The 24,717-nt window shown below is 42.5% G+C and overlaps 1 protein-coding gene across 1 annotated transcript in view; it reads right to left on the bottom strand.

The window, feature by feature from the left end:
- cacna1g (calcium channel, voltage-dependent, T type, alpha 1G subunit) overlaps window positions 1–24,717 on the bottom strand; it is a 330,198-nt gene that overhangs the window by 146,659 nt on the left and 158,822 nt on the right. Inside the window, exons 13-17 of the mRNA XM_078225973.1 lie at window positions 20,751–20,819; window positions 6,610–6,703; window positions 4,296–4,483; window positions 1,696–2,142; window positions 321–421 (exon numbers count right to left, since the gene is read on the bottom strand). Of these exons, the coding sequence (XP_078082099.1) occupies window positions 321–421; window positions 1,696–2,142; window positions 4,296–4,483; window positions 6,610–6,703; window positions 20,751–20,819 (899 nt within the window). The remainder of the gene's footprint in view (window positions 1–320; window positions 422–1,695; window positions 2,143–4,295; window positions 4,484–6,609; window positions 6,704–20,750; window positions 20,820–24,717) is intronic.

Below are 24,717 nucleotides of genomic sequence, written 5' to 3'. Positions count from 1 at the left end.
AGCATGGCCAATCAACCTAACCCACACATCTTTGGACTGTGGGAGGAAACCGGAGCACCTGGAGGAAACCCACACGGATATGGGAAGAACGCGCAAACTCCACACAGACAGTTACCCAAGCCAAGAATCGAACCCAGGTTCCTGGAGCTGTGAGGCAGCAGTGCTAACCACTGTGCTCCCGTGCTGCCCTCAACGATCTGCTATTTTTCTAACCTCATTATTCTGCTCTTGCAACAAAAATATTAAACATTTCCAGTGGGCTTCTGGAAATTCATTTCTTTTATTCAACAGCATAAGGTCCATCGTTTTTAGTTGCTTACTTGGACTGTGGTGGGAAGAGGTAGAGAGACCAGCCCTCACGCTCCCTGATACAGGGTGGCAACTTGGCTTGAATCCACGCCCGCAACCGTGCTCGTTTACTCTGTGGAAACAAGTTCGCACGTGTCAGTCCGATTGTCGAATTTCAGATTTGGTTTCATTTCTGTCACCGAAAACAGCAAGTTTCACTACAAAGATCAGTATTCAATGTGCTTCCCTTTTGCAGCAACAAAGCAATAATAACCATAGCCAACCCTCTTGCAATTAAGTGCAGATATAGTACAAGTCTTTATAATGGATTTAATCAGGAATTCAAACTCCCAAATAAGTTTTTAACGCACTGAATGATCCAGATTCTAACAAATTGTTTCTGATGTGGAAACATCTGCTGCAAAGCACATGCGGGCAAACTCACCGAACATGCCTTGCTGTTAATGTGTTTGCTTTTGGAGAGCTGTCTGATTTATTTGATTATCCTAACCATCTACATCTGCTTCCTCTCAAGTGGTTTTTAAATTTATTATATTTCTGTGGACTGCAGGGAAACAATGAAAGAAATTGCATCCATTTTCTGCTCAGGAATGTTCACTGAGAGCGAGAAAGCTCAGGTCAGAGTGAAACCATGAATAACCACGGTGGGAGTCTGGGGGTGAAATATAGAGAAGAAGATAAGAGGGAAAAGCTGGAGACGAGAAGGTGGGGGACAAGAGAGAATGAAGAGGAGAGCTGGAGATAGCGAAGCAAATGGAAAGGGTAGTTAAAAAAAGGGGGCTTCCCCTCAGCATTTCCATGTGCAGGTTAGGCAGATTGGCCATGCTGAATTGCTCCTTAGTGTCCATAGATGAGTAGGTTAAGGGGATTAGCAGGGTAATTACATAGGGTTACAGGGATAGGATAGAGGGTGGCGGGGGAGAAGCCTGGGTAAAATGCTCTGACGGAGAGTTGGTCCAGACTTGTTGCGCTGAATGGCCTCCTTCTGCACCGTAGGGATTGTATGATATTGCTCATTGTCAGTCTGGGCTAGAGGAGAGAGTAGTGACAAAGCAACCTGTAGGGAAACAGTGTGAGAGAACATCCATTCCTTCTGTTCACACCAGGTCCAAACTCTTGTCCCAGAGAAAATATTCAAGTATAATGTGCAGCTGACTTCTATCAATGTCTGACCTTTCTCACTCTCAGACTCCCACTGTGGTTATTCACGGTTTCACTCTAACCTGAGCTTTCTCGCTCTCAGTGAACATTCCTGAGCAGAAAATGGATGCAATTTCTTTCATTGTTTCCCTGCAGTCCACAGAAGTAGAATTCATTTGAAAGCCACTTGAGAGGAAGCAGCTGCAGATTGGTTTCTTGTATTTTTCAGTCACTGGTGTCACTCACCGTATCAATTTCATCCTCAGTATGTTCAAGCTCAGCTCTCTGTTCATCCACGTGGACCTGGTGAGGCGCGGCAGCTGGGGAGGTTTTACCGTTACAGTCCTGACGATCCATTGGTGGGATCCTGCTGCTATGGATGCTGGGAGATCTGTGAAGACCAGGTACCTGGAGAGTGTCGGGAATGTCAAAAGAACCCTTAATCTCCAGAGACTCTATGCGCTGAGAGGTTGACCCCTTCCTGCTACCGGCTCGACTGGTTCTCTCATCCTCCGACCCATCACCTTCGTCGGAACTCTCTTTGCCGTCGCCCGAGAGGAGGGACTTGCGCTCGCCCGACTGATGCTTGCGTTTCAGGCTTTGAGCGCGGCCAAGGCTGTTCCAGCTGGAACGCCGGCTGTTCCAGCTGCTGGCTGTACTCCAGGGAGCGTAGGGGGAGCTACGTGCACTGGTCTGAAAGAAAAGAAGCACTGAATTAAAAGACCAATATACCTGACCAACAGTCCAGGCTCAGAATGGGAACTTAAGGAAGATGCTGGAGAGCTCTTATTGATCTTGGGCTTTGTACTCCTAGTAAGGCCTAACTCATTCAATAAGAGGACAGGGCCAGAATATTATTCATTGTTACTATTGTTACAGTAGTGCAGAAAGAGAGTGAGCTGGGTGTGTATGTGCTTAAATCATTGAAGGTGGCAGGACAAGTTGAGAGAGAGGTAAATAAAGCATGCAGCATCCTAGGCTTTACTATTAGGGGGATAGAGTACAAGAGCAGGGTTCTGGTAAACTTGTGTAGAACATTGGTTCGGTCTCAGGTGGAGTGTTGTGTGCAGTTCTACACACCACACCATAGGAAAGATGTTAAAGCATTAGAGAGGGTGCAGAAAAGATTCTGGAGAATGGCCCCAGGGATGAGGAACTTCAGTTACGCAGAGAGATGGGAGAGGTTGGGGCTGTTCTCCGCAGAGAAGAGAAGGTTGAGAGGAGATTTGATAGAGATGTTCAGAATTATGAGGAGTCTAAAAAGGGGAGAGAGGGAGAAGTTGTTCCCATTGGTGGAAGGATTATGAACAAATTTAAGATGAGTGGTTGGGATCTGGAATGTGCTGCAGGCAGGTTCAATCAAGGCATTCACAAAGGAATTGGATCATTATCAGAAAAGGTTGCAGAGAGAAGGTGGAGAAATGGCACTGGGAGAATCACTCATTCAGAGAACTGGTACACACACAATAGACTGAATAATTTTCAGTGCTGTAACAATTTAGTGATTTTGTGATAGAGATCAAAAGGACATTGCATTAATTATTGTTTGCATAATGGAGAAAGGGATGATGAGGGAGGGAAGGATGGAGGGCAGGAGGTCCGGTTGGAAGGAAGCCTTTCTATAGTGCCTTTAACAATGTCAGGATGCCCCAAGTGCTTTACAGCCAAAATAAAATGATTCTTTTAACTGCAGTCACTGTTATACCGTAAAGAATCACAGCTTCCAAATATCACACTGAGAACAGCAATGAGATGCTGACCAGATCACCAGTTTTAGTGATAAACATTGACCAACACACCTGGGATAGTTTCCGTTTTCCTCCTTGGAATTAGTGTTGGGGAATCTTTTACATTCATGAGAGGACAGACAGAGCTTCAGGTTTAATGTTGCACCTGAAAAACCGCACCACCAACAGTGCAGCACTGCACTGTCAGCCCATATTTTGGGTGAGGTTTTCGGTGCAGGAGGTGGCCTGCCATTGGTCAGCGGTGGGATCTTCTCGACCCGGTGGCCATGGTACTTAAAAATATAAAATAAACCTAGCTGCTTGTGTCCCTCATTGTCTGTTTCCTCACATCGATAACTCTCATCTCAACCAATGGGGCTGTCCATCTCTGAGTGTTGGAAGACCAACATCGGTTGTCCAGTGGTGGAAGCCCTGATTGGATGGTGATCCTTCCCCTGCCCTTTGATTGGTTGAAGTTTGGAAAATAGCGGTGGGCATGTTCAAAGCATGAGGTATGGGTCCAAGACTTGGAATTAGCTTGCACTTCCCAATCCCACCCTGATTAAAACTTCACTCATCGTGTCTGAGTTATTGAGCACTGAGTCCACATCAACAGAGCTACTGTCACAAGGATATAGAACATTATAAATTGGGTTATTTTTGTCTGTGTGGCATGCCCCTATTTGAATGGTTTATAACCATTCAGTATCTGGTCTCACTATTTGAGTGAGGTATTAGGAGGACCATCTCTGCTCAAGTTAATGCAGTGACTTCAATAAAGGAGGAGGGAGGAAAGGGGAAACGATTGCAGATTATTTCCAAGCTATCCCCATTCTGTCACAGTAACGTTGCTCTGGTATAGTCACAGCAATGGAAGCAGGGGTGGGAACGACTCTGGTTAAATTTTCTGGCCAGTGTGTCTGTGACAGAATCAGTGACCAATGCGACAGAGTCATTTCCAAACAAATGGTGTGGACCCATAATGTCTCCAGCACAGGGGAAAGGATTTATTGCAGCATTCCTCAAGCTGCAAAGAGGCAACGTGAACAAATCAAGTGGTATTGAAAATATAAAGCCAAAACATCTGCTTCAGATCAGAGAAAATACAAAAGGACTCACCGGTGATCTTTGTTCATAGTAGTTGGGATCAATCGATACGTTGCTTCCTCTGCGGGACTCATTGTACAAATGGGCAGAATCCCCGCAAAGCATCCCCTTTGGCGTTGGCATTGGTGTGGCATTGGTATGGATGATGAGCGGTGGCGTCAGATTGGTTTTGACGTCCACATGACCATTCACGGCCACCACTGTTGATGACAAAAGTGATGTTAAAGTATATTGGTCCTGACCCCCTGACAGCTGCAATTTAATCTGTTCTTTCCCCTTCCTTTTGAACATTTCAGCTCATTGGCACAAGACTGGCATTAGCGCCTTGTTGAAATTTTTGAAAAATTATGGGCAAAATTCTCTGAGGCATTGAGTCCCTCAGGTCCCTTGGCAGCACGGTGGCACTGTGGTTGGCACTGCTGCCTCACAGTGCCAAGGACCCGAGTTCAATTATGGCTTTGGGTGATTGTCTGTGCGGAGTTTGCACGTTCTCCCCGTGTCTACGTGGTTTCCTTCGGGTGCTCCGGTTTCCTCCCACAGTCCAAAAGATGTTCAGATTAGGTGGATTGGCCATGCTAAATTCTCCCTTAGTGTCCCAAGATGTATAGTTAAGGGGGATTAGTGGGGTAAATACATGGGACTAGGGGATAGAACTTTGGTGGGATGATCTGTTGGAAAGTCAGTGCTGACTCGATGGGCTGAATGGTCACCTTCTGCATTGTAGGGATTCTATGATTCCTGAATCTCCAGGAATGCTGTTGGAAGCAAAACCACAGAAGAAAAACCACAAGCGCATTAAAAATAATTGGCATTTTCTTTGAATGCCTTTTGTGCATTAGTTATAAAAATATCAAATATGGGGAGAAAAAGCTGTTTGACTGACAATTGAGGCTTATCCAATCAGGGAACGGAGAGTTTGTTTGCATTCTGATTGGCTGTGGGAAGATGTTGTGTCATGAGAGTAGGCTTATGCTGTGACCAATGGTGGGAATGAGGGGGAAGGGTGGTTCAAGACAGGAATTCATGTAATAGGACTCCAGGAATATGTCCAACCAGAGTTGGAAAGCCTATCCTTCCTCTAGGTGGAGCTTTCATGTAAGATGGTGGGTACTTTGCCTGAGTTCTTTTTTGTCCACAGGCATTGAGGAAAATCAGTAGTAATGTTCCATCCCTTAACCAATCTATCACAAAACATACGCTTAGTCCTAGGTGAAAACCGCTTTGTAACCAGCCACTAGGGCTGTTACAGAGTGGCTCAAGGCGATGTAGATTCTGCCGTGTGCCATCATTCACTCAGTAGTTGGACAATGGCAAACACAGTTGCCTATCCAACTCTTCCATGGTGACAGGCAATAGCTCAGAAGTTGAATCCCACTGGTGGCATGGAGCGTCATGGAGTCTGTCTTTAGTGATTTGTCCTGGACAGTGCACCTGTCCATTAATATGGCAAAAGATTTGGCGCATTGGTGGGACCAGAAAGATGCAGGAATGAGCAGGACTGTGGGTCTAGACTTGGAGTAGAGAACTCCAAGCAGGGTAGAGGATCAGAATGCCAAACAGGGCTGTAGAATTTTATCATCACAAATTCTGACATAAAAGTCTCATTAAAAAAATTATGAAGACAGGAATTCAACTTTTCTGGGATGTCCTGCATTTTTGTTTACTTTATGTATACCAATAAAATGTATAAATAGATGTCTCAGGAGTTCAAGTTACATACAGGATCTCCTGCCAGTTTAAGTGGAGGTCCACGTCAATTTTTGAATGCAATAACCTACATTTGAATCATGTTAAAAAACTGTCTTTTATAGGTGGCGATCAAAAAAATGTGGGTTTGCACAGCTGCCACTTTCCTCAGAGAAAAGAAGGCTGAGAGGAGACTTTATAAGAGGTATTCAATAGCTTCAAGGGTATGGACAGAGTAAATTGTGAGAAACTGCTCTCTCTCATGAGTACATAAAGAACCAGGGGGCACAGATTCAATATAATTGGCAAAAACGGTAGAAATTATGTGAAAAAAATGTTTTCACTCAGAGGGCGGTTGGAGTCTGGAACAAACTTCCTGAGACGGTGGTGGAGGTAGGTTTGATTGAGGTATTCAAAAGGGAATTGGATTGCTATCTGAAAAGAATGTGCAAGGATACGGGATAAGACAAAGGAGTGGGACTAGGTTGAATGCTCTTTCAGAAAGCTAGTGCAGACTTCATGGGCTAAATGGCCTCCTTCTGCACTGTCACGATTCTGTCATCATGTTTCATATACCCAAAGCACCCACTCAAATATCTGTCTCTACTTCAAACTTAATGGACGTAGCAGCTGAACTTACAGGTGGTGTTTTGAAGATCCTTTTTGCTTCCACTGTCATCTTCAAGGCTCTGGCAAAAAAAATCGGCCTCGGAGTCGGACTTTGATATGTCTCCCTTGAGCGAAAATGAAATGGAGGCTTTAAGTTACAGACACAGAATGGTGCCAAATTCAGGCACAATCCCAGTGTTCCCAGTCACTGTCAGTCATCATTGCTAAATTAAACTCTTAGAAGAAAATGCAATTTAATAAATGTGAATAAAACTATTAAGGTCCTTACCTCGATTATTGGAAAAACATCTTTGAAAAAGGCATTAAGTAGTTTGATTTTAATCTTTGAAATGGATTTTAACTTCAGCCGTGCAACAATTATTACAGCATGCTTATTGTGAGCAGCTCCTCATGCGGCACAAAGTGCTTCTTGTTAACCCCAAGATGATAACGCAACTTTAAAAAAAACTCCAGTGTCTATATTTTTCCTCTTTTGCATCACCTGTCTCTTTAGCTCTTCCAGAAAGCCAAGTGTCTCACACATTCTTTATGTCAGTAAGACAGGTTTATCATCATAAAGAATTCCATTTGAATGGCATCTTTCACAACCTCAGCAAGTCCCAAAGCACTTTACAGCTGATTAAATGCTTCTGCAAAGTGTAGTCACTGCTGCAATGGAGAAAACACGACAGCCAATTTGTGCACAGCAAGCTCCCACAAACAGCAATGTGATAATAACCAAATAACAAAGAACAAAGAAAAGTACAGCACAGGAACAGGCCCTTTGGCCCTCCAAGCCTGCGCCGATCATGATGCCTGCCTAAACTAAAACCATATGCACATACAGAGTCTGTATCCTTCCATTCCTGTCCTATTCATGTATTCGTCTAGTTGCCCCTTAAATGCCACTATCGTATCTGCTCCCACCACCTCCCCGGGCAGCGCATTCTAGACATTCATCATCCTCTATGTAAAAACACCTGCCTCGCACATCTCCTCTAAACTTTTCCCCACACCCCTTAAACCTATGCCCTCTAGTACTTGACTTTTCTACCCTAGGAAAGAGCATCTGACTATCCACTCTGTCCATGCCAGTCATAAGAACATAAGAACATGAGAAATAGGAGCAGGAGTAGGCCATCTAGCCCCTCGAGCCTGCCCCGCCATTCAATAAGATCATGGCTGATCTGATAGTGGTTTAGTTCCACTTACCCGCTCCCCATAACCCTTAATTCCCTTATTGATCAGAAATTTATCTACCTTTGTCTTAAACATATTTAACGAGGTAGCCTCCACTGCTTCAATGGGCAGAGAATTCCAGAGATTCACTACCCTCTGAGAGAAGAAGTTCCTCCTCAACTCTGTTCTAAACTGACTCCCCCTTATTTTGAGGCTAGTTCTTGTTTCCTTTCTAAGTGGAAAGAATCTCTCTGCCTCTACCCTGTCTAGCCCCTTCATTATCTTATATGTCTCTATAAGATCTCCCCTCAGCCTTCTAAACTCCAACGAGTACAGGCCCAATCTACTCAATCTCTCCTCATAAGATAACCCCCTCATCTCCGGTATCAACCTGGTGAAACTTCTCTGTACTCCCTTCAAGGCCAATATATCCTTTCGCAAACAAGGGGACCAAAATTGTACACAGTACTCCAGTTGCGGCCTCACCAGTACTTTGTACAATTGCAGCAAGACCTCCCTGCTTTTATACTCCATCCCCTTTGCAATAAAGGCCAACATTCCATTTGCCCTCTTGATCACCTGCTGCACCTGCAAACTGAGTTTCTGCGATTCATGCACAAGGACCCCCAGGTCCCTCTGCATAGGAGCATGTTGTAATTTTTCACCATTTAAATAATAGTCCATTTTACTATTATTCCTTCCAAAGTGGATAACCTCACACTTGTCAACGTTATGCTCCATCTGCCAGATCCTCGCCCACTCACTTAGCCTATCCAAATCTCTCTGCAGAATTTCCGCATCCTCCACGCAATTCGCTTTCCCACTCATCTTTGTGTCATCTGCAAACTTTGTTACCCTACACTCGGTCCCCTCCTCCAGATAGTCTATGTATATGGTAAACAGTTGAGGCCCCAGCACTGATCCCTGCGGCACGCCACTAGTCTGCCAACCAGAAAAGCACCCATTTATTCCAACTCTCTGCTTCCTGTTAGATATGATGTGGAGATGCCGGCGTTGGACTATTCTGTTAGATAGCCAATCCTCAATCCACGCTAACGCTTTACCCCCAACTCCGTGTACCTTAATCTTCTGCAGCAACCTTTTGTGAGGCACCTTATCGAACGCCTTCTGGAAATCCAAAAACACCACATCCCCTCTGTCAACCGCACTCTTAACATCTTCATAAAAATCCAGTAAATTCGTCAAACACGACTTTCCCTTCATGAATCCATGCTCCGTCTGCTTGATCGAACCATTTTTTTCCAGGTGTCCTGCTATTTCTTCTTTAATGATGGATTCCAGCAATTTCCCAACTACAGACATTAAGCTAACTGGCCTGTAGTTACCCGCCTTTTGTTTACCTCCTTTTTTAAACAGTGGCGTCACATTAGCTGTTTTCCAATCAGCCGGCACTTCCCCAAAGTCCAGCGAATTTTGATAAATTACAACCAACGCATCTGCTATTACTTCTGCCATTTCTTTCAGTACCCTGGGATGCATTCCATCCGGGCTCAGGGACTTGTCTACCTTTAGTCCCATTAGCCTACCAAGCACTACCTCTTTAGTAATAGTAATCGTTTTAAGGACCTCACCCCCTACAGTCCCACGACCGTCAATTTTCGGTAAGCTATTTGTGTCCTCTACCGTGAAGACCGACACAAAAAACTTGTTTAAGGCCTCGGCCGTTTCCCTCATTTCCCATTATTAAATCCCCCTTCTCGTCTTCTAAGGGTCGAACATTTACTTTAGCTACTCTTTTCCTTTTTATATATTTGTAAAAACTTTTACTATCAGTTTTTATATTTTGTGCTAGTTTAGTTTCATAATCTAGCTTTCCTTTCTTTATCGCTTTCTTAGTAGTTCTTTGTTGTTTTTTAAAGCTTTCCCAATCTTCTAATTCCCCACTAGTTTTGGCCACTCTGTACGCATCGGTTTTTAATTTAATACTCTCCTTAGTTATCCATGGCTGGTTATCCCTTTTCTTACATTCCTTCTTTATCACAGGAATATATTTTTGCTGAGTACTGAGAAAAATCTCCTTAGAAATCCGCCCCTGTTGCTCAGCTGTCCTACCAACTAGTCTGCGCTCCCAGTCTACATTAGCCAATTCTGCCCTCATCCTATTGTACTCCCCTCTGTTCAAGCAGAGAACACTGGTTTGGGACCCTACTTTCTCACCCTCCATTTGTATTAGAAATTCAACCATATTGTGATCACTCATTCCAAGAGGATCCCTCACAAGAAGATCATTAATTTTATCTGTCTCATTATCTGTCATACCTGTCATAATCTAGTAAATCTCTATCAGGTCACCCCTCAACCTCCGTCGTTCCAGTGAGAACAAACCCAGTTTATCCAACTCTCCTCGTAGCTAATACCCACCAGACCAGGCAACATCTTGGTAAACCTCTTCTGTACCCTCTCCAAAGCATCCACACCCCTCTGGTAATGTGGCGACCAGAATTGTACACAATATTCTAAATAAGGCCTAACTAAGGTTCTGTACAGCTGCAGCATGACCTGCCAGTTTTTATACTCAATGTCTCGACCGATGAGGGCAAGCATGCCGTATGCTTTCCTGACTACCTTATCCAGCTGCGTTGCCATTTTGAGAGATTGCGGACATATATGCCCAGATCTCTCTGCCTGTCAATACACCTAAGGGTTCTCCATTTACTGTATAATTTCTACATGCATTAGGCTTTCCAAAATGCATTTTTTCCGGATTAAACTCTATCAGGAGATTTGGGCCATTTCTCTGCCCAAGTCTCCAACCGGTCTATATCTTGCTGTATCCTCTAACAATCCTCTTCACTATCCGCAACTCCACCAATTTTTGTGTCATCTGCGAACTTACAAATCAGACCAGCTACATTTTCCTCCAAATCATTTATATATATATATTACAAACAACAAAGGTCCCAGAACTGATCCCTGTGGAACACCGCTAGTCACAGCCTTCCATTCAGAAAAGTACTCCTCTACTGCAACCCTCTGTCTTCTATGGCCAAGCCAGTTCTGTATCCATTTCATAACCTTTCATTAATGTTTGTTGAAGGATAAATATTGGTCAGAAATCTCAGCCCTTCTTTGATATAGCACCATGGAATCTTTTACACCCAGTAGGACAGTCAGTTTAACATCTTGTCAGGAAGACAGCATTGCACTCCCTCAGTACTGCTCTAAATAGTAAGCCTGGATTTTGTACTTGAATCTCTGTTCTGAGACTTGAATCCACAAGCTTCTGATGTAGCTTGGGAGAGAATGCCACCCGTTGAAGCACAGCAGGCAGTTTATTTATCAGTTAGGCAAAATTCCGGTTGAAAAGCAAACATCTTGCAGAACGTAAAATGTATCAACCCACTGTAACCTTTTTTTCATTTTATTTGATTCTTACTATCAATTGTAGCATCTTGACTCACTTTTTCTGAGGTTTAATTTATTGTCGATTAGGGATTATCTCTGTGGAGTAAGGTTCAAATAGCTTTTTTGAAGACTGAGAAAATGACTACAATGAAATTAAATGTCTGCATTAAATGTTTCCACATTTTGTAAAGATTACTGTTGTCTCCTCCACCCATGCCACTTAACTATTTAGATGTTCTTGAGCCACGCATACTGACACTAGGGGCGGGGGCCATAATGTGACTTTCTAACTGTGTCATTCAGCAAGAAACCTCACATTAACAGGACTAGTTGGATGATGTTAGTTCTTCCCTCTCCTCTCTCCTGGTGCTACACCACCTTTCTTCTGAGCTGCTCATTTTCGATACTTGCATCTCCTCGTCTTAATAACCTCTTCTTCTAGCATCACAATTTAGTGTGTCTTCTAGCAGATGTTACTTCTGGCACAACCATCTCAAAGATGTGTGGCAAAATGGAGGTGTTGGCAGCTTTCCACCCATATAGTGAGCCAGCACAGGACCCCCCTCCCCGACCCTCACTAGTCAGTAGTTCGAGTGAAAACCATTTGCACTCATCATCCATAGATCAGGTAATGTTGGGAGAGCCAGCCACTCAGCCTATAACCACAGCAGTGTGGAATAAACTTCGGAACCATTGTGGCATTTTGTGTTTCCGTTCACTGTGCTCTGCACCTCAGAAAATATAAAACAAAAACAGAATTTGGTTGAGAAGGCAGAGTTTATAGTGCTTCCCTGTATCTTGGCTAACATAAAAATGAAGATCTTCATGTATGCCTTTCATGACCTCAGGACTTCAGAAAATGTTTTAAAGTGTAGGCATTGTTGTAATGTGGGAAACACGGCACCCAAGTTGCACACAGTTACAATCTCCCGAATAGCGATGTGATAATGATTTGTTTTAGAGAAATTGCTTGAGGAATAAATATTGAACAGGACACTGGGTACTCCCCCCCCCGCCCCTCACTGTTCGTTCTTGAAACAGTGCAGAGATCTTTTACACCCACTTGACAGATAGAGGAGGCTTCAGTTTAGCATCTCACCTAAAAGACAAAACCTCCAACAGTGCAGCTCTCCCTCAACACTGCACCGGTGTCAAACTTGATCTTTTGTACACAAGTCTCTGCGGTGGGACGTGAACCTATAATCTTCAGTTTGTGAAGTGAGGGCTTCCAACAGAGCTATAGCTGACATCCCATGGTCAAATGATAATGGACAGCTGCTTTAAAAATGGTTGGATTCAGCTTTATATCAGAGTGTGTACTGAGGATAAAACTACAGAAAGAATCCATGCTGTTTAAATCGGTACACTAAAGCTTGAACAAGAATTAATCTGCTCCATCATTCACTTGCGCTCATTATATATCAAAGGATAGACTTTCTAGGTCCTCAAACGTAGCGAGGAAGTTTCAGACTGTGCATGCACATCGCAGCATAGCAGCTTGGCTTCATGCTATCTTTCCCATCTGCACTCACTTTGCATCCTATCATGCTGTAAAGCTAGATAACAACACCTTGAAATGGGAAATATTTTACACATTTTCTTTCGTATACTTTTATTGATTGAAGCTCTGGAATTATACACAGGAGTGCAAGTGTCAGAATGTGAGCTGTAAAGGTGCAGTGAGCTCTCCAACCACCTCATCACCAAGCTCACCACTCACATCCTTTAGATCACATTGTAACCGACTCTATTGTTAGATCATTAACAGTTAAATAAGGGGGGAGATGTGTGTCATTGAGAAAATGTTTTTTTAATCGAAAAATCATCTTTAGTTTTGACACTTATCAAATCATTACAATGATAGAATATAGATAATGCCATTGATCATGAACAGGAAGTGTAACTCTCTGTGCACTCATCACTTTTTATAAAGGATAGGCATCAATGAATCTAAAATGCCAGTGGATTTGGGCCCAAAATAACCAAATTCAACTCCTTTGGGGTCTCAGTTTGAGATATTGCGTGATTTAACCAACAAACATTGCAACCAATGATCTATTGCTCGCTTCTCCAATGGACCAGGTTTATTTATGGACTGATTTAGTTCATGTTGCAAAAAAATCTTCATTTGCCAATCTGCATTCCTTGTGGAGCATGTTGTACAGGGTTGGCTCCAGACTTGAGGCTTCATTGTGAATTCAGGCTAACACCTTAAACAGTTGTGAATGCTGACCCACGTCCTATGTGCCTCTCCGCCAAGCAAAACTGTAATTTCTTCGTAGACAATAAATAGCATATGGCTGCTTGTTGTAATAATTGTTGCAACAATTAAAAGACACGGGGGGAGGTTGTGACTTTTGGCCTATTGTAATCTAAACATGAGAGCAAGCAAAGAGATGTAGGATTTCAGACCCAGAGCCCAACAAGAGCTGCGACAGAATAAAGTAGCAAACCAGAAACTGACAGACACCCAAGAGCGCCAAGATTCTCTCTATGCCTATAGTGCCACAACACCATGGCAGCAACAAGCCAACAATCCAGTCATCATCAGCCTATCATCTATATTTAGCTGGCAAGCAGGCAAGGAATGCACTAGGTCTAAATTATTTACCTGAGGTTTTTGTTTCTGGTCGACTTTCTGAACAAAAACAAAAGAGTTCATGAAAGAAAATTTCAGTTCATTCCAGGAAAACTAATTCTGTAATATAACTGCTCATTCCTTTATGTTCTAAAGGACTTGGAAGGTATGCACAGGAAATGTGAGTGCTCGGAGAAGACTGTGTCGAGTCGGCAGAACCCTGCTGTGGTCCAGGTAGAAGAAGAAATGGAACAAAAGCATGATGGGTACAGGACACAAGTGTCAATTGGTCAGGAATGGGGAAATGAGAGAATCAAACTGTTCCCTACACTGCTCATGCGACTTGAGTTTTCCAAAACATACTCCAAATGTCTCTACATTCTCTCTCAGTTCATTTCAATTGATGCCTCTTGTACTAGAATGTGTAAGATAATTATTTAGTCAACTTTAATGATTGAGGTAAATGTGATTAATCCGAATACTTCGAGCCGGACCTCTATACTTGATACTTCCTTCTTTTCTTTTGGAGTTACCTGTGATTATGGAGGACCTCAAGCCACTCAATGACCACAAATGTCTAGAACATGATGGGCAGGCAAGACTGCAACAAATGTACAAACAACCTGTATCTCTTCAGGTTCTTTTGTAATCATAGACCAATAAGATCATTTTGTAAGTCATGAAGAAAAGAATGAAGTATTCTTGGTGACTGACAATCATTCAGGTGGCTAAGGCGATGTTATTCTTTGCTGTGAAAGGAAGGACTGGTTTGCATAATGCTGCCTACGCTAATAGGTCAGGAGAAATGTTTACTACAATCCAAAATTCTCCCTTGATACCTTTTTTCCAATCACTGTTGTACAGTTTGGAACATCCTGCACTACCCTCTGACTTGCTATCTGCTTTGAAATGCCAGTTTTGTTTCATAGCCTGTTGTAAAATGGCCTGGGCAATTTATGACAACATAAAAAAATAATCCTTTCTCTTCCATCTAATTTCTTACTTGTTCTCTGTTCTCTCTTGGGTAAAGCAGTAGGAGCGGAGGGCATACCATGTAGCCAAAATGTACCTATTAACACATTGGAATAAAATAAGAATGTTTCTCAGCATGTATTTCAGTCACAACTGTGAGGACTATCTTCACACTGCTAGCTTGAAAGCAAGGCCAATTGCAAGGTCTTATTGCAAGATGAAACAGAAGAAGATTGGGATCCGATAGCAAACAGATCCACAATTCCCCTGGACACTGTGGTATTTGTTAAAAATTAGAAATATTATCTTTCCACTGTTCACGCCGGTGGGATTTTCCCATCCCACCGCAGTGGATGGAGATTTGGCTGGCTGGCTGCCAAATTCTCCCACCTCGCTACAGTGGAGGCATAGCATGAACAGGTGGTAAGATCGTGCCCCATTATCCTAAATGAGAAAGAAGTGATAACTACAGGGAAGCCTATCCCTGACAGAGTGCTGGAATCAGTTATCAGGGATAGAAGTCTAAAATCTACTTTGATCTTTTCAATTCATAAATGTGCTCTAAGGAATACATTCAAAATGATTACTGATGTCGGGCTTCATACTCCTTGGAGTTTCATTTGAACTTCAAGATCAGGTGTCAAGGGTGTCACTGAACTAGAGCAATGCCATCAATCACATCGAGGCTCCTCCGTGATTGCATATAGACAAGCAGTCTGGCAACATAGAGGCAGTGGAGAGGTCAAGAGATATTTGGTGAGATGGAGGTGTGGTGGGAGGAGATGGTGGAGGTGTTATGGTTGCCTGGGTCAAGGAAGGGAAGCATTGACTTTAAAAGATTTGAAACACAGAAAAGACTCTTCCATGTTCCGAAGAAGAGTCCTTTGGACTCAAAACGTTTGCCGGAATTTTCTGTCTGTTCTCGTCAGCGGGATCTTCTGGCCCTGCCAACGGTGAACCCCCACTGCAGGTTTCCGGGCAGTGGGGGGTGCATAGAATGGGAAACCTCGCTAACAACGGTGGGATCTTCTGGCCAATGGTGGGCTGCTTCCGCTGCCGTGGAACACGCCGCAGGGACATGGAAAATCCGTGTGTTAATTCTGCATTTCTCTTTCCACAGATGTTGCTGGATTTGTTCAGCTTTTCCAACACTCTGCTTTTCTGTCAGAAAAAGACTGTTGGTCCAAGTAACCCTGTTATAACTGATGATACCTTGTCCATTTCAATCTTAAACCTAGGTTTGTCCCCAGAAGCTCTCTTTATAAACTATTCTAAAAACTGATACCTTCAGAGAAGTAATGCTTTTAATGTCCTTTTTTTAAAAAATAAACTGTTCTTGGGATGTGAACATCACTGGGAAGGCTTGCTCTTGTTGTCCAAATTACCCAGTTTCAGCATATGTTTATATTCCTAATCTATACCAATTTCAATAAATCACCAATTCTATGAATTTATGGACTATTTTCTTTGAGAAAAATATACAAAGCTCTTCACAATCAGATAAAAATGGGGGCTGAAGGATGACTATGAACTGGGCCAAAGTGGGGGGCTTTAAGGGATGTCTTAGAGGAGGAGCAGAAGATGTGGAAAGGTCTAGGGAGGGAATTCCTGAGCATGAGGCTGAGGTGGCTGAGGGCACAAGTGCCAATGCTGAGCAAAGGGAGAGGAGGTTCAGAGTCAGTCCAGAATGAGGAGAAGAGAGAGTCCTAGGGAGCATAAAAGGGTGGATGAGGTTCCAGAGATAGGAAGGGAAAGGCCATTAAAGGATCAAATATAATGCAGAGAATTTTATATTTCAGGGGTTGGGAAATTGCAAGCCTATTTGAGTTGACAGGGATGGGGTACAAGTCTGATTTGTTGTGAGATTGGGAATAGGCATCAGACTTTTAGTTAAGCTGAGGTTTATAGAGGGTGGAGGATGTAAGGGGAGAGAGTTAAGAGATCACTGGAGCCATCAAGCTTGTCAGTACCAAAAGCATAGCTGAGGTTTTTGGCAGCAGACTGACTGAGGCAGGGATAGAAATGTGCCTTGTTATGGAGGTGGAAATAATCTTTGTGATGGATATATATGGGTTCGGCAGTTCAACTTATGGTTGAAAATGTGTTAAAAGTGCATTGTCTTGTTCAGCCTAAGACAGTGGCTGTGGTAAGGGTGAAGGTACTGAGTTTATGGTGGGGCCTTCTGTCCTCCCCATATTTAACTGGAGGAAATTGTGGATTCCTTGGTGACTGGAGATAGAATGAGTAGTCTGACAGCTCAGCGGGGTCGGGATGGGTGGAACAGCATGTTCCAGCAAGGTCATGGAAGGCTGACCCTATGCCTGTGGATGCTATCACAAAGGGGCTACATGTAGACAAAGAAAATGATGGGGCCAAGGATAGATGCTGGGCAACCCTGCAGACTCTCCAAGCTCATTTATTCAGATTGGCTGTCAAGCAGAACTGTCCCATTTGTGTGAAAATCAGCAAATATCGCACTTTTCACATCAAAGGAGATGGAAATCAGATCTTGATAAATACAGACCAGTCTCTCACCCGCCAATTGTGCCAACTTTCATAGGAACCATTCTGTCTATCAAACTTTCAATCATAACAATCTGTTCACATTCACCAATCTGGTGCAGATATGTTTAATCTGGTAGAACAGAAAGGGATTTTATTTTTTTGGAGTCCAATGTAAAGTCAAAACTTCAGCCTTCAACATTCCTAGAACCTCTGATAAAAGATGGTATCACAGAATCAGTGATAAGCTTGTCAGCATCTGGTGAACTGTTGAACTGGGTGCAGCACTTCTCCAGAGGATCCAAACTTAGATTTGCTATTTGATCAGAAAGGTCACATCAGGGTGATTAGGTAAATGGACCCATTTGAACAAACTCTGTTTCTCATTGTCATTAACAACATGACATTACTATTAAAGTGACATTAATCTTTCTGAGAAAAACTGTCTCTACAGAGTGCTTAATTTTTAAATTTAGAGACGGGTGCTGACCGAAATAAGGCAGAGATGGACAGAAGGTGGAAAAACAAAGTATTACTTTTGGCACTGAGATTAAGTCACTCACCTTTTGAGAAAGATTGGTTACAATGTTGTCATTTCATACTAAATAGAATTTACACCAACAAACAGGCCATTTGGCCCAACTCTTTTATGCGGTGCCTATAGTCCACCCCAGCTCATCCTATTTCACCATCAGATCCTTCTATTATTTTCTCCCTCCTGTACTTATCTAATTTCCCAATACATTTTCACCAGAGTGGCCTCCGGAAGTTGCTGAAGATCAAATGGCAGGACACAATACCGGACACTGAGATGCTCACCCGAGCTGGCATTGCCGAGCATTTGCATCATTCTGAGACAGTCACAATTGAGTTGGGCTGATTCTGCAACCAGAATGCTAGATAAATATTCACTAAACAAAGCAAATCTTCTGTTGAGAGCTCGAGTCTGTGGTGCATGCTTATGGCGGTCAAAAGAAGTGCTACAGGGACACTCTGAAGGATTCATTTAGGAGTTTTGATATCAACTTCAGGTCCTGGGGGAGGCTTGCCCAGGATCACTGCATCTGGCACCGTGTGGCCTCATTCGAAAGCAAATGTATGTCAGAGGCAGGGACAAAATGCATCAGAGGAAATCCCAATCTAACAACTCAATCATCTGCTGACCCTGTCCTACTTGCAGTAGAACCTTCCGGGTGCGCAGGGCTGCCTTAGCAGTCACCATCAGAACCCTATCGAACACCACAGATGACGAGTGCGGTCATCTTCGCCCTGGGAGGATGAACAAGAAGGAAAAGGAGCTTCCCCTGAAATCTATCCACACTATTCATCTCAAGCAATGTACATTGCTGTATTCCCAAATTTTCCTTGAACGGAATGGCAGCTCAAAGAGGGCAATTAAGAGACGACCACATTGCTGTGGGTTTGGATCAGATATAGGTCAGACCAGGTAAAGATGGCAGATTTCCTTCCCTAAAGGACATTAGCGAACATGATGGGTTTTTTAAATGACAATCATTGATAGCTTAATGGTCGCCATTACAGAGTCTAGCTTTATATTTCCAGATTATTTTTTATTAATTGAATTTCAATTCTACCAGATGACATGGTGGAATTTGAACCCAGCATTAACCTGGGCCTCTGGATTAGTAGTTTGGTGACACTACCACTGTGCCGCCATCTCCCCAGTTCTACAGATATAATATGATATGTTAATGGGGTAGAGTAAAGGACACATTGCTTCATATCCAATTCTGTGCCAGGCTCTAGTCTCGGAGCTTGTGGTAAATCTGGTTCCTGCCACTTGATATGCTGGTATAATTTATCTTTCTATATTCCCTCTTCTAAATGGACAGTGTCTCAAATCTGGCTATCTGAAAACCAGAGTGTCTAAAACTGGACAATTTTTATAAGTTGTTATGTTGAATTTTAATTTGTTCAGCTAGGTGCTGCATTGGCATGGGTGATACAACAGACTAGTTAGCCACACCGCACAACAGTCTTTTCCCAAGCACCAAGTGTTCCAAGTGACCCCTGACCCTACTCAAACTAGCTCGACCTGACCCAGCCTGAACTACTCAACCCGATCCAGCCTGGGTCCCCCAACCTGAAAACTGGCAAGAACCAAAATCTGACATGGACTCAGTCCCAATGTTGCCGACTTTGAGACACTGAAGCTGTGGTTGCGTTCACCCTTATGTTGTCATCAAATACATCTACAAGAAATCACAAGTATCATAGGGACAGCATCTTAATAGAACATAGGAAGAGCCATCGGTCATTCAGCCTCTTGACCCTAGTCTGCCATTCAGTTAGATCTTGTCTGATCTGTGCCTTAATTTAATTTACCTGGCTTAGCTTCCTATCTCTTGATACCCTTACCCTACAAAAATCTATCAATCTCAGCCTTGGAAGCTCCAATTTTCCCAGCAGTCTAAGGAAAATAATTCAATATTTCTATGGTCCCTCCTCCTCAGAAAAAGTTTTTTCCTAATTCCACTCCTGAATGGAGGAAGTCTTGTGGCACAGTGGGCAATGTCCCTCCCTCTGGGCCAGAAGTGCCAGGTTCGAGTCCCACCCCAGGACCTGATGGCCAAGGAAGGCACATTCAAAATGCAGCCAAACAGGTTGAGTTTCAACCTGCAAAATCCATCCAACACATGCCAAAGACATGTGGTAAGAGTGGGAGAGATTCCTGGTCAGCCACAGTTGGTGTGGAGCGGCGCCCCTCAAGCTATCAGCTCCTGGTGAAAGACTAGCGATCTATTCCAGGAAAAATCTTGCAATGGGAAAGTCTGCCTTGTGCACCCTAGGTGCGGGAAGGAAACAACAACAACTCCTGAATAGCCTATCTCTAATTTTAAGATTATGCATCCTGGTTCTTGGTTCTCTACCAAACTGCAACCAGATTATTGAAGTTGTTTAACATTTCAAGCACCTTGATTAGATCACCCATTCCATACCCAAAGGGACACATGCCAAGGTTATATAACCGGTCCTCATAATTCAACTCACAAAATTCTAGCTATTCTCTCTATTTTGTGTGCTAGAGGGAATAAAACTGCAGACTAACCATTTCAAATGGTTTTTGCCCTTGAGGTGGCCATCACAATGAATATTGAAACACCGATTCAAAAAAACAGAGAACATAGCACCTTTCTGTCATTGATACTGATCTATTGGTAAATATATTTTGGTTGCACATTCAAATCAAATTCAGAAATATGATCATTCAACCTCAAAGAAAAATACTTCTTTGACATTGATCCTCAGTCTGTCTAAGAAGAAAATCTCTGAAAGGAACCCTGCAAAGGGATCTGTCTTCAATGGAGAAAGAAAAGTCAATCCTCGGCTGGCTTCGCAGTCAGAGGGAATGACTAAGTGTTCACTCAGACCTATTAAGGGACTGTATATGAGAAAAAGAAATCAATAAGCAGACAAACACAATTCCTTCTTATAAAAGCAGCCCACGAGGTTGCCAAACTTTGCTTCCCCCCCAGCCCACTCCCCCCACCCATCTGTGCTGTTTTACTTTAGAAATGTCTCAGGTGTGTGATTCATGGTGAACAGTTACCTACCCCAGACGAGTCGACAGGCAGCTGAATACAGCTTAACTGCCCACTCGCGTCCTCCCGCTTCTGGACCTCCTGAAGTGAAACAAACACGGCGACGGCAGTGAGTGAGGTGACTGAAATAAGTTCAACTTAAATATTTCAGACACTTTGAAAGAAAAACATAGTTAATTGAAGAAGAAAAAAAGGTTCAAAACAATCATTATTTGTTTCAAACATTTGCACTGAGGTTAGCAGCAGTTTGCATTACGCAATAATATCGTGGTAACTAATATTACTAATGCAGGATATATCATACTTGAAAGAATGATACAACCAGATAGATTGTATATCTTATTACTGCCAGAAATTTGCAGTAATAAGCAACTTGAATATTTGGTTTCTTTCATGAACAAAATGACAATGATTTAGTTTGGCCACCTTGTAATAGATGTCCAAGCCAGATTGATATAGACTTCTGGAATTCATTTGAAGTCAAAGCCAATGTGAGGTATATGGAACAAGATAAAATGCCCCCTTCTATATTTGTTCTTGGAGCCATTATTTTGTAAGGGATACAGTAATGCCATCAAGGGCCTGTTACTTGCTGTCGTATTGACAGAGTTTCGTTTAGTTATCCTTGGAGTTTATTTCACTGCTTATCTGTGAGTGAAATTATTAAAATGCAGAATCATCTGAATTCCCAGTGGAGTGAGTCTGCAGAACTAAGTGACATCAATTTGGCTTTAATTGACAGCAACCTCACTCAGGGAGGTCATGGCGCAAGAGGCAGAAAAATATTGTACTGTTGCAGTAAGGTTACGCTGTCAGGACAGAGTAAGAATTCTGTATCTAACTGTTGACGCTAGGTGACTGAAATGTTCCATTTGTCGAGTATAATTATCACTTAACGGGTGCAAATTCAAGAAAAAAGTTTAAGAGGATGTTGGTAAGTGAATTAACTTCTGAAAAGTGTTTCAAGAAATATCCAGTTGAAGACAGAAGAATTTTCCTGATCTGATAACCTCTCTGATAAAATAAAACTACCAATTACATCTGTACTTATTGCCAAAATGAAAATTATCTTTAGAGGGCTCTACTGTATCTAAAAAAGGAATTCAGATGTCTCAATATTGCAACGTGGCTCAGTGTTACACTGATTGTTTAATGTATCATGAGCACCTAGAACAATTTATCAGCAGATTTGGAGAAATGGATAACCCAATTAAAATGCAGGAAGAACAATGAGTATCAATGAATGTCAATAACTCATATCTGAGCATCAAATACATATATATATACATAATTTCTGAGGTCAGGGTTAATATTCTACTAGATTAGTCACTGAAGGCTGTGAACAATGACTCCTCTTCAAGAGAGCTGGAGATGTCGGCTGTCTGGTGGTAAATCAAAATGCTGCAATTGCATTTTGAAATTTTACAGCAAATAAATTGAATGAAAGTGGTGCTGTAGGAAAGTGAGAGAGAAAAGGGGGAGTGAGAAAAGAGAGACAAAAGGAACCAATACAGAGAGGTGCTGTCAGTGATAACAACAACAACTTGCATCTTTAATATAATAAGGAACAAACATCGGGGAACTATGACTTACAAAGCAAAAGACAGGGGGTAGCAGTGACACTGTGGAGAATATCTTCTAAAAAGAGATAGTGGAGGGGACATGTCTGATGCAGTGCACGGGATGACAGAATCAAAACAAATGGCTTTTCTTCACCAGTGGTATAAGACAACATGGGATACTTCTGACAAGTTGACACTTATGCCCAAGAGTAACACTGTCAACAGTAACTGATTAGCTTTCCAGAGGACATCCAAAGTGCCTCACAGTGTACAAGTCAAGTAACTTAATTTACTATGTGATAGCACACAAACAGCCAGTCACTTCACACACTATACATGGCACCTTCTGTCAAAGCAGCAAAGCCACCAACAAATACCAAACGCTTGAGCAGAAACAACAGCCGTTGGAGGCTGAAAGCAGGATAGAGGGGAGAAGCCACCTGTATTCCATACAGGATCTGTGCACCCAACATACAAAGGGTTCTCCCCCAAATTTCATGCAGTAGCCAAAGTAAGTAACTTTCAGACTATTGCTTCTACCTAGCAGCCAGCATTGTTAGCAAAGCCATGCACTAAACATAACAAAATGTTTCTGTAGTGTAAATCATTGACAGTCTGGAGAAATAAATATAGCATAACTGTCAATTTGCTCAAGTGAAGAACTTTCAATGAAAAATGGAAATGGCTTGGATAAGGTGAGTGACCCAAAATTACACTGTAACAATCACTTCCAATGCACAGAGTTTCCCAGCACTCTGGCAAGAACCATCTTACTGTAGACCTGAATAAATACTTTGGGTGAAATAGTGTTTTTTGGAACAGTTGAACATCTCCCCAAGTCAATGTTTGACAACTTTGATCATACTAGTACAATATAACTTTGTGGAGGTACAGATATGAATCCGTAATCGTGGAAGATTATTATAGCTCTGTTTTGTTGGTTGCTCCAACTCAATCCAAATGGAACAGTGACCACCATTGGTGACTTACATTCAGGTAAAGCCAATCAACTGGGCCCTCTCTTACTAACAAGAAGCTAACAGCTTTCTAAGATTTGCAAAATTCAATTTAATTGGCATTAATGGTAACTAATAACTATGGTCACAGATATACAGATAACAAATATAAAAGTGATCACCAATGGGTGGTAAAGGGTTGGGAGTGAAAGACTTCAGATGTAGATTAAAATGGTTCTTGTCAAGAGAAAGCACTGATTCTGCTTTGTGTAATATGTTCTGGAAATGCTAGTCAACTCCAGAATATATTTAGAGTAAACCTACAGCTGTGATCTCAGAACCCATGAATTTCCTTTGTCGACAACATTTCACATCAGCGACATTGTGCATTGATTAACCCCCACTGCTGCAACACGTTGGAAGCAAAATTAAACCTCTCTGGTAGGATTCAAACAGTACATGTTATGAAAAAATGTACCAGATACTAGGGAGTGGCCTCAAGGCTGTTATTCAGTCCTGGTTTCAGGTTCTGGGCCATCCGCCTCCATTCATCTCATACAGATTCTCATCAGAATGCCTTAATTAGATTATAAACCCATGATTATTCCCAGGTATTTACCACTCTATATTGTTAACATGCTCTATCATTGCTAATTAGACCACATCAATTTTATTCTCCTTTTACCTATTTGCAGATTACAAACAGGTGACTTAGAAAGCCAGTTGTTTTGAAGAGACAGATTATAGTTTGGTCACATAAAAGGCTCGAGTTCAGTGGCTATGATTAATTACATCTTTAAAACGTTTTTTTTCTTGTTGTTGCTGGTGTAGCTCTATTTCTTTCTTGACTTTCAGTGCTCCTGTCCTGCTCCAATGCTATATTCAATATCATAATTCCACCACAGAAAGCTTTAAAACTGCTCCATGACAGCCAACAGACACCCCAGCATGTATGGTGGTGAATGTCACTGCCCCACCCCCAGCTACCACACCCTCTGTAGATTTACCATCTGCTTGGGAAGGAGCCAACAGTAAGTGGTCCATGTAAAGGCCCAGGCATGAACTGACCACTTATGGCCAAATTTGAATGTCAGATGTGACTGAAGTGGTAGAGAGCCGAACGATTTTCTCTCGGGATAAAATGAACATATTCTGCTGGCAATAGCGCTGAGAATGGGCAATCCTCCCTTTTGGGTTGCCCTAACCAGGAATGAGGGGTGAGGCAAATGGGAGAAAATTTTGTCTTGCACAGAACAGCATGTCACCATAGAAAAATTTAAACACATTATTGAGTATGTTGTCTACTCCTCCCATGATCAGATCTCAAAATGATTCTAACTCACTTAGTGATCAGCTGGGTGTGGGGCTATTTTCCAATTGTCGGAACCTGCTCAGCGATCATGGCGAAAAGCCTCTAATCTCGATGGCGGCTGGGATTCTCCAGTGCCGCTGCAGTGAATG

The sequence above is a fragment of the Mustelus asterias genome, chromosome 12 (assembly GCF_964213995.1).
Source record: "Mustelus asterias chromosome 12, sMusAst1.hap1.1, whole genome shotgun sequence".
NCBI lineage: Eukaryota > Metazoa > Chordata > Chondrichthyes > Carcharhiniformes > Triakidae > Mustelus > Mustelus asterias.
The sequence above is the reverse complement of the archived record's forward strand: the minus strand, read 5'-3'. Positions and strand labels throughout refer to the sequence as shown.